General features: G+C 50.0%; 1 protein-coding gene across 1 annotated transcript; it reads right to left on the reverse strand.

Annotated features, from left to right (window-relative positions):
- Positions 1–278: 278 nt before the first annotated feature.
- LOC101532845 (kelch repeat and BTB domain-containing protein 6-like) lies at positions 279–10221 on the reverse strand. The gene is made up of 2 exons (XM_004581815.3): positions 10145–10221; positions 279–2680 (listed from the first exon to the last, which is right to left on the reverse strand). The coding sequence occupies exon 2, from the start codon at positions 2663–2665 to the stop codon at positions 677–679; it is 1989 nt and encodes a 662-aa protein (XP_004581872.2). The 5' UTR covers positions 2666–2680; positions 10145–10221; the 3' UTR covers positions 279–676.
- Between the last annotated feature and the right edge of the window lie 765 nt (positions 10222–10986).

Here is a 10986-nt window from a genome sequence, read left to right on the forward strand (position 1 = left end):
CTAATCCCGGCAGCTCCACTTCCCATCCAGCTCCCTGCTTGTGGCCTGGGAAAGCAGTCGAGGACGGCCCAATGCCTTGGGACCCTGCACCCGTGTGGGAGACCCGGAAGAGGTTCCAGGTTCCCGGCTTCGGATCGGCGCGCATCGGCCCGTTGCGGCTCACTTGGGGAGTGAATCATCGGACGGAAGATCTTCCTCTCTGTCTCTCCTCCTCTGTGTATATCTGGCTGTAATAAAATGAATAAATCTTTAAAAAAAATAAAATAAAATAAAATAAACTTGGTTTTGCCATTGTTTTTACTTTTAGTGAGCTTACAGTTATTGTGTAGATTAACAAATAAAATCAACAGCCCTATTTATAATATGTACTTATTCTTCTTCACTGTTGAGAAAACTAAAATCTGACAGACTATATTTCAGTCAGAACACACTTTGAAAAAACCCACTATATGTTTTGATTTCTCTGGGTGCTAAAACTTCCTAAAATTACATTAGTACTTCACAAGCAGGAGCCTGTTCTGAACCAAACCTGCAGTTAATTAACTCCTCCCTTGCCTGTAAGAAAGGTTTTCATTTCCAGATGGTTTCTATACCAATAAAACAAAAACAAAAACAAAAAACTTGGTGATTCAATTTGTTATAACAAACCCTGCTAAGCTTGTGCTTTTCAATGACCCTACAGATTTTCATCAGACATGGAACTTGAGCTGCTTAGCTCAGAGCCCAGCTCACTGAATTCACCTGAGTCCCACTCAGTACTAGACTCACTTGGTATATCATCCTCTTCAGTGAGGAAACCATGACCAGGTTCAAGGCAGCAAGGATAGACACGAGCTGACAGGCAAAAAAAGTACGAGTCAAACTGTAAGAGCCCTAACGGAGTGTTTATATTGATCCAACAGTCCTCCCTAGGATCATATTCATATACTGTCACTCGGTTCTTTTTCCATTTTAGGTTGTGTGAGGTGATAAGCAACAATTTTTGGCCATGGTTGACAATCCTATAGTTGTTGGTCTCTGCCACTAAGGGAATATTACTTATCTGCCTCCACTGGGCTCTGAATGGGTTGTAGACCTTCATGACTGGTATGTCACAGATACAATAGATCTCATCATTGAAGACACACGCCTCATGAAAGTTGTTGCACTTAAGAGAAAGACACTTAAGCCACACGTTGTGGCTAGGATCATAAGAGTACATGCGTCTATTGTTGAGGGCATAGAGACAGTTCTGAATTACTACTAGATCGAATGACATAAAAGAATGAGGCGTGGCAGCCACCAATACCCACTGGTTCTTCCGAACACTGTAGCACTCCACTTTCTTCAACTTAACACCAGTAATAGGGTCTCGCCCACCCAAAACGTAAAGATAGCCATCGAGATATGCTATATTCATGCCCTCACGACACAGCAAGCGGTCTGGAAGTTGCTGCCAACTATTCTGGGCTGGTTTGTACACCCAGAGGTCTTTCCAGGACTGGGTAGCTAGATAGATATCATGGTCTGGAGAGACACAAACAGCAAAGGTGCTGACAGCCCCATTGCGTACCAGGCAAGTTAAAGGGGAGGACACTTTGTAAATATCCCCAGTGTATGGGTCACAGCAGATAAAGGGGTCTTTGGGACGGCCAAAGAAGAGCACCATCTCCCTCACACACATACCCAGCCTCTGGGGGTTATTTTCTCCTGCAAACATCACAGAACTGCTGGCAAAGTCTGGCACTGGCAGCAAAGACCTGCACAACATGTTACTCTGGCGTGTCTGCAGGACCCCTTCTATAATGTCCTGGCAATACTTCTTCACTATAGGCTCGGTCAGCAGCCCTTCCAGGTAATCCTGCTCATCTTCGGTGAACAGTGTCCAGCGGACACACCTGAAGATTTCGGGAGCATGGGGACCCCGTTCTTCAGGGACAGCCTCCATCCACTGCAGGGCCACCTGGCTCACCATCTGCTCACTCTCTATATTCAGACTATCGAGGCACAGGATGGCTAGGAGCTGGGCCAGGGTCAGATCGGCTAGAGACTCCTCCCGAACAGAACCCATCTGGCTGAGCTGCTTAAAGTGATGTGCTATGAAGGCCTGGGCCTGACAGCGCAGCTGGACATGGCCAAAAGCATCAGCAAATTTAAAGATGGCTGTGCAGTTGGCCAAGTTGAGACGGCGGGCTAAGAAAGAGGCACAGGCTTCCCGCACATACTCCAGCTGCAGCATGTCAGAGGCAGCGTACAGGGGCTGCACGTTGGCCTCATTCAGGGACACACGCCCCGTGTAACAGTAATTGAGCAGCACCTCGAAGGAATCGGGGTCCAAGTCATGGATGGTCACACTGGTCTGCTTGCTCTCATGCATGGCACCCGTGAACATGCTCCGGAAATAGGGGCAGGTGGCTGCCAGCACATTGCGGTTGCACAGGAACTGGCGCCCCAGGCCGGGCCCGCTGCCAGGTGTCAGCACCTCGATGGTCACATCACACAGCAGCTGTGAGTCCTGGAACGACTTGAGCTGTGCCAGCATGGCGGCAGAATGGCCCGAGTCCTTCAACTCTTCGGGGCCCCTGAAAAAGGCGGAAACTGTGCACCTGCGAAGCTTCCTGTGCCGTTTCCCGCTGTGCGAGCGGGTGGGGAGGCCGGCACGCGCAGCGTTCTCCTCAGACTGCATGGTGGAGACGGAGTGCTGAGGAGGGAGAGAGTGAAGGAAGGGGAGAGAGAGGTGGGCCGGGAGGGGAGGAGAGGGTAGAAAAGGGGAGAGAGTGAGTTTGCATGGACGCCACGTGGACTTCTCCTTACTCTTCCTCCCTTGCTGATGCCAGAGACTAAGGGTCTCCCCAAGAGACTGAGGCACAGGGTCCCCCCACAATTCCGCCCCTTGCTGGCGTCCACAGAGCCCGACTCACCCCCGGGCCTCTTTTCCGGCCTCTGCTTTCCCTCACAGGGGCGGCTGACTGGAGTCCCAGACCACGAAGGCCTAGCCGCTGCACACACTCACACACGCAGGCGCCCACTCCCGCCCCCAGCAGGCTCTGCGTGCCATGAGGCGGCAGGGCACCCCTCGCCCCAGGCGCGCACTGGGTCCCTGCAAGGATGGATCACCAGCGGCTCCTAGTGGACTGAGTGTCCGCAGAGGAGCTTGCGGGGACCGTGAGGGCGCTCTTGACTGTTAGGGCGGCAGTTTCGGTTTCGGTGCACGGTAGTGGGACTACTTCTCACAGTACTAAAACAATTAAAGAATAGGGAAACACCACTTCTGGGGTATTTGGGAGCAAGGAATCCAGTGTCCAAGAGCATGCTTAGGGGAAGGGGTAATTGAATAAATCAAATACATTTTAAAAATGTCAAGCCTGGCGCCATGGCTGAAAGGCTAAAAAGGCTAAATCTTCCCCTTGCAAGCACTGGGATCCCATATGGGCACGTTTGTGTCTGGCCGCTCCACTTCCCATCCAGCTTCCAGCTTGCGGCTTGGGAAAGCAGTCGAGGACGGCCCAAAGCTTTGGGACCCTGCACCCGCGTGGGAGACCCGGAAGAGGTTCCTGGTTCCCGGCTTCGGATCGGCGCGCACCGGCCCGTTGCGGCTCACTTGGGGAGTGAAACATCGGATGGAAGATCTTCCTCTCTGTCTCTCCTCCTCTCTGTATATCCGGCTTTCCAATAATAAATCTTCAAAAAAATTAAAAAAAAAAAATTTAAAAATTTTTATTGGAAAGGCGTATCAGATTTGTGGAGAGAATAAGAGAAAGAGTATCTGCCATCTGCTAGTTCACTGTCCAAATGGCCACAGCCGCTGGGATTGAGCCTATCCAAAGCCAGAAGTCAGGAGCTTCTTCCGGGTCTGCCATGCAGGTGCAGAGTCCCAAGGCTCTGGGCCGTCCTTGACTGCTTTCCCAAGCCGCAAGCTGGAAGCTGGATGGGAAGTGGAGCTGCCAGGACCAGAACTGGCGCCCATATGGGATCCCAGGGCATTCAAGGCCAGGACTTTTGCCGCTAGGCCACACCGCCGGGCCCAAAATTTTTAAATCTTAAAAATAAAATTGGGGGAGGGAGCAAGATGGGCTTAGTGGCTAAAATCCTTGCCTTGCACACGCCGGAATCTCATATGGGCACTGGTTATAGTGTCCCAGTTGCTCCACTTCCCATATGTCTCCCTGCTGGTGAGACAGAGAGGAAGATCTGTTCGCTGGTTTACTCCCCAAGTGGCCACAACACTCAGAGCTGAGCTGATTCGAAGCCAGGAGTCAGGAACTTCTTCCAGGTCTCCCATGTGGGTGCAGGGTCCCAATGCTTTGGACCATCCTCAACTGCTTTCGCAGGCCACAAGCAGGGAACTGGATGGGAAGCAGTGTTGTGGGCTGAGTTAATTAGCGCTCGTTAAGTTGAGCAATAACAGGAAATGGGCTTGCAGCTAAAACACCTGGCCTAATTGGACTCATTGGCATCCTATTGTTTGGCTGAAGGACTTGGGAAAAAGAGTATTAAAGAAGTAATGAAGGGAGGCTTGAGAGAGACTTCCACCATCACTGGTCTCCTGCCGGTGCTTCATCCCCAGACCCTCTCCCTGTCCACCTTACTGGCTCTGCTGACTGGAGCAAAGCAGTGCTGCTGGGATTAGAACCAGCACCCATATGGGATCCTGGCACATGCAAGCCGAGGACTTTAGCCACTAGGCCACCGCACTGGGTTCTAAAATTTCTTTCAGTCATTTGAAAGGCAGAAGGTGGCAGAAAAAGCATAGATAGACCTAGAGACCATCTTCCTTCTGATTTATTCCCCAGATGGCTGCAAGGGCCAAGCAGAGCCAGAGGGCCAAGCAGAGCCAGAGGGCTGGAGCTGCACCCAGGTCTCTCCTATCTGCTGGTGACGACCCGAGCAAGCCTCCCAAGAAGGCGACTTAACTGCTGTGTCAGACACCTGTCCTAACTTTTTTTTTTTTTTTTTTTTTTTTAACTATTTGCGAGGTGGCAGGGTCGGGGTGGGAGATAAAGGAATGCACAAGCTCCCATCCATGCTTGACTTGCCAGATGCCTGCAATACATGAGGAGATGAGTCCTGGCAGGCCTGAAGCCAAGAGCTGGTGACACAACCCAGATCTCCCATATAGGAGGCAATAAGTAATGCAACCATTGGAGTCATTGCCACTCAGCACTGCCTCCCAGGGTCTGCAATAGCAGGAAGCTGGAGTCAGGAGCCAAAGCTGGGAAGCAAACCCAGGCATCTGAGTGGGCTCTGAGTGTCCTAACTGAAGTCTGAGCCACTAGACAAAATATCCCCTATCCCCAAGAGTAATAGATTAGAAACTTATTGCAAATTAAACAGCTTCCTACTTGTTTGACAAAAGCCATTATGAAATATGGAAAACAGCTGAATGTACAATATTTCTTCATTGTACTAGAGCAGCTTAGACCTGCTAACAAACGTGCCTGGACTTAGGACGCCAGCTCTCAGAATAGCTAGAGCATAGCTTCTGTTGGCCTCTGCTTGAAGGCTGCCCGCGCAGGCTCGCCGGCCTTTAGTGGCTCACCCCACCTTAAACAGCACTGCCTGGGAGAATTTCCAGATCTTGAGCAGAAAGTTCTGCCTCACTGTACTTTTCTATTTTTAATCCTAAGGAGTCAGGTAGACTAATTCTGGCTCAAGGGTAGATTTGGAACTAATGAGAAGTGCTTGCCTTACTCAGTTGGAGGGGCCCTCCTTTGGAAAGAAAGAGAACTAGTATGAACGGAAAATGAGTGGAGGGCTTGGGAAGGGGAAGGGAGAAGCATGGAAGCTTCTACTCCATGGGAATCATAGCGAAGACCCCTCTGTTCTGCCCCCTTTTCTAAGCACAGGTCATGTCATGCTGCTCTTCACCACTGCTAGATCTTTCCTTGTCCGAGAGCCTAACGCACTCAGTCACTCCCCTGGACGTGCTCTTGCCCGTCAGCACGTCTCCCAAAGAATGGTGCCAATGACAGCAACCTCTGTGAGGGAAAGCAAAAAGCTGACTGAGGGGACCCCAGAGTTTAAATCCATGCTCTCCTGAATTTTGCAGGATTTTTTTTGGCTGAATGCAGGACCGTAACTACAAAAAAAAAAAAAAAAAAAAAAAAAAAAATTATGTATTTGAAGCCAGAGACATAGATACAGAGAGAGAGAGAGAAAGAACCGTATCCACTGATTCACTCCCTAAATCTGGGTCGCCCATGTGGATGCAGGGGCCCAAGCACTTGGGTATCCTCTACTGCTTTCCCAGGTGTATTAGCAGGGAGCTGGATGGGAAGAGGAACAGCTGGAACTTGAACTGGCACTCATATAGGATGCTGACACCACAGGAAGTGACTTGACCTGCTGTGTCACAACACTGACCCCTCGACTACATATTTAAATACATTCAATCACATATCATACGAATGTGTCTGGAACTGAACATGAACTTGCTGCGATGACAATCAGACATTATGCCACATGTTTCTAAACATCAGAGGTGATATGCTGCTTCCTAGACTGGCTCACCAGTCCCGCACACCTCATTCCACACTTCCACTGTTCCTGCATTACACCTAAATGCAGAGGTTAACCATTACCCCAATTACAACTGCCATATTTATTGCCAACCATTAATGACCTCCCTCAGGTTTGTCATCTGGAGCAGGGAGATGTGCTTTCATTCATTCAATTATTAAACTGTGAAGGACCTACTGGATTCAAAGACAAAAAAGCGCAAATATTTGCATAATGTGACTAGGTCTGGAACTGAGTGGGAGTGAGCTGGGCTGCCAGGACCTGAGGGCCAGGAGGAAGGGAAGGGTAGGAGTGGAAAAGTACTGAGCACTGAGTCAGAGACAAAGTGTCTGTCATCCTCCCCAGGTAAGTTGGTTCTCACCTGAGGCAACTCCCAGGTGAGCTCCCAGCCTGGAGGTGCCTCGGCTAGGTTAGCACCTGTGCTGAGGAGCCGCTCGAGTGGGAGGGGTGGAGAATCTGAGCCTTAGCCTGCAACTCCCTCTGCATACTGCGGTGTGTCTGCTGTGAGATGGGTAAGAAATTCAGGACCCATCTCCCCTTGCTTAACAGCATGCTTCCCTTAGCTGCCTGTCACACTAACAGTCTACTGGAGTCATTCATCTACCCGTTGCATAGTAACTTGGTATCCCACAAAAGTTGTCTTCACTAAAAATCTAAGTCCTCTTTTATCTTTCCAAGAGAAGAATGTAAGAAAGGAGACAGGGACGGGGGTGATGAGAGACCTTCGATGTAGTCACTCCTCATATGGTTATGACAGAAAGGGCTGGGCCAGGCAAAAGCCAGGAGCCAAAAACACCATCTGCTCCATCTGGGCCTCCCTCATAAGTGCCTGGAGCCCAAGCACTTTGCCCGTCTTCTGCTGCTTTCTCAGGCACACCAGGATGCTGGATCGGAAGCAGAGCAGCTGGGACTGGACTGTGAGATCAACACGCTTACTCGGAATTCAACTTTTGCTTACGGTGCCGGCCCCTGCTGAGATGTCTTTTTAGGTTCCCTGATAAAACCAGACAGAACCGGGTGTTGCCAAGATTATGACTGGAATTTGTGCAGATGATTTCAGAGTCACCCTACGGTTCACTGTTATTTCAAACAACACCCCCTCAATGATGGTTCAGCTACCACTTTGGAACATGTAACTGTAAACATGTAGAAGCATGATCTGCTAAAGTGCGTATTTCAAAGACTCTTCACTTTTTCTCTTCATCCCATATAGCACCTAGTGTCACCCACTTACCCAAACTCCATACACTACCAAACCTTTTTGAACAGAGATTGATTTGGAATTTTCTCCCACTCCCTTGGCATCCTGTCAAAAATTTTTCTCTTTCTCAGACGATACAGTTCCTGGTATTTGGGTTTTGGGGTGAACCCACTGATAGCTGTGCTATAGGTCCAAAATGGGAGGGGGACTCGCCTCAGCCAATCCTTGTGAGACCTGCTGGACTGTCTGATCCAATTTCAAAAACCACACATGGAACTGTGGCCTGGAGCCAGACTCCGCAGATCAGGGTTAAAATAGAGCAGGAGAGGTAGGCATTCGGCCCAGTGGAGTTGATGCCCGCATCTCAGTGTGTCTGGGCTTGGTTCCTGCTTCCAGAGCCTGACTTCAGTTTCCTAATTCAGGCCCTGGCAGGCGGAGGCCATGGCTCAAGTAGCTGGGCTCCTGCCACCTGTGTGGGAGACCTGAACTGATTTCCTGGTTCCTGGCACCATTCAGGGCTGTTGTGGGTATTTGAGGAGTGAACCAGCTGTTGATACTTTTTTTTCCTGCTTCTCAAATCAGTAACTTTTTGTAAGTTATACACACACATACGGCTTCTCAACCTCAGCATTTTCACATTCTAGATGGGATGATTTCGTTAGAGGAAGCTGTCCTGTGCATTGTGGGTTGGTTAGCAATACCCCCCAGGTTCTACACTCTAGATAACACCACACCCCACAAACTGTGACAACCAAAGTTGTCTCCAGACATTTCCAAGTCCTCCTGGGGTGGGGGCAAATTCCCCAGTTGAGAACTATACAAACAAGAGCACAGGGGTCCTCTGAAGCACCCTCTTACAATGCTGCCATCCTGCAGACTGGAGCTCTGGCCCAAGCCCCGGCTACTCTGCTTCCAATCCACGCTCCTACTACCGTGCTGGGAAAGCAGTAGATGGCCCGAGTACGTGGGCCCCTGCACGACAGCATGGGCGATCCAGATAGGGCTGCAGGCTTTTGACTGCAGCCTGACTCAGCCTTGGCTCTTGTGGGTATCTGGGAAGTCCAGGGGATGGAAGATTTCTGTTCTCCCTCTTTCTCTCTAGAACCCTGCCTTTCAAATAAAATAAGGCTTTTTAAAAATGGGCCACAAGCCAAGCATTGTCTCAAGACACAGGAAAAGACTAGCCAGAATTGTGCAGGGAACACACCAGCAGAGACTGACAGCCTGAAGCAGTCGAGAGAATGTCCAGGGGAGCTCGCAGGGAAACACGACTGAGGATGCAGGTAGGAGAGTGAGGAGCCTGGTGACCTTTGTGCCTGGTGACCTCTGCAGAGCAGCCCACGCAGGAGGCTGCAGGGAGCTGAGGAATGACACGGTGACGAGGAGCACGACCTTGCAAGGAGACTGGACAAGGTGGCCACGAGAAGGGCTGCCAGGTCAACACACAATTATGAGAGAAGGTGCGTATTTATGGATTGAGCTAGGGGAACGCATGGTCAGTAGAGACGGACGGAGGGTAGACACACTCTAAGGCAAGTACTGATGAGTGAGGACCAGGGGAGCTCTGTCAGCGAGGAGTGCAGGACACAAAAGGGAGAACACAGTTTCAGAACAGGTGTCTCAGTGCACCAGACAGACAGCTGATAATGCCTCAGGTCCCTGGGTTTCTGCCACCTCTTGGGGATACCTGGAAGGAGTTTCTGGTTCCTGGCTCCAGCCTGGCTCAGCCCCAGCTATTTGCAGACATTTACGAAGTGGAAAAGCAGATGGAAAATCTCTTTCTATTTCTCTCTCTCCATCTTTCAAATACTAAAAAAAACAACAGAGCAGAGAAGATGAGCATTTGGCTCAGCAATCAGGCTGCTGTTTCGCATGGAGGTGCCTGAGTGAAGTGTCCCCATTCCAATCTCCTTCTCGGGGCACAGTGGAGGTGGGGGAGGAAGGTGTAGGGTGTAGGTCTCTGTCACCTATCTGGGAGACCCAGATTGAGTTTCTGGCTTGTGATTTCAGCCTGGCACATCACTGGCACAATCCAGTGGGTGGGAGATGTCTCTGCTTCGCTGCCTTTCCAACAGACAAAATAATGACATAGAGGAAGAAAAATAAGCACAGGGGAAGGTGTTACATGTGACCACAGTGTATGTTCTAGTATTGGCCAAATGGAAGGCAATGAGGACAGGGAGCATTTGGAAAACCGATAACAGAGAGGAAAGGGGTAAGCAGCGCTAAGTCAAAACGCTGCTGGGCAGCACTGCAGTCGAGACAAGGGGAAGCAGCAATCAGCTGAAGAGCACCTACTGTGCACAAGTCCTTTACACAGTCCTTCTCGAAATTACTTTGGGAAGTTGGTGTTATGGCTGCTACTTCCCAGAAAAGCAAGGAAGACAGGTTAAAAATAAAATAAAAACAAAAAAAAGGATGTCCCAGCAGGTGGCATCCTCGTACCTGGGGCCCAAGTTGGTGTGACTCCTAATGTCTTGAATGTCTGGTCCGAGGCAGGTTTCTGCTGCTGCAACTTCTGCAAGAATTAAGGTGGGGAACAGGTGTGTATCAGTATACCTTGCGTTATGATAATGAAATACCTGAGGCTGGGTAGCTTATAAAAAAAAAATAAGCTGACTGTGCTCACAGTGCTGGAGGCTAAGTGACCAGACGGCGTGGTGCCTGGCTCTGGCAAGGACCCCACCTACCCACCCACATCGCATCTTGCTGGATGGTAGCAGAATGTGTGTGCGCGCAGGGAGAGATCACCTGGAGACACAGGATGACAACACAGGGTGAGACCAGAACGCAGAGCAACTGGGGAGTGGCTAGGTTTGCTAACTGGAGAGAAAAGCGGGGTGTAGGGAGGGAGGGAGCTCTCCCATTCAAGGAGAGTCCTTACACATCCACATGGCCAGACCTGAGCCAGGCTGAAGGTGGGAGCCAGAGGCTAGCACCATGGAACAGAGAGCTTAGCTGCCGCCACAACTCTGCCACCCTATGTGGGTGCTGGTTCCAATCCTAGCTGCCCCAGTTCCTACCCAGCTCCAAGCTAATGAGCCTGCAAAAGCAGCAAAAAAAAAAAAAAAAAAAAAAAAAAAAAAGGAGTGTTTCTGCCCCAGCCACCCTTGCGGAGCATGGAGTTCAGCCTGGCCAAAACCTGGCTATTTTGTGAATCAGCAGTTGATGATCTCTATCTTTCTCTGTAACTGCCTTTCAAATAAATTCGAAAAAATTAAAAATAAATAAATGAAATATTTTAAGAAATTGGGAGCCAGGAGCCCAGCCCAGGTCTTCCACATGGG

The sequence above is a fragment of the Ochotona princeps genome, chromosome 21, assembly GCF_030435755.1.
Source record: "Ochotona princeps isolate mOchPri1 chromosome 21, mOchPri1.hap1, whole genome shotgun sequence".
Taxonomy (NCBI): domain Eukaryota; kingdom Metazoa; phylum Chordata; class Mammalia; order Lagomorpha; family Ochotonidae; genus Ochotona; species Ochotona princeps.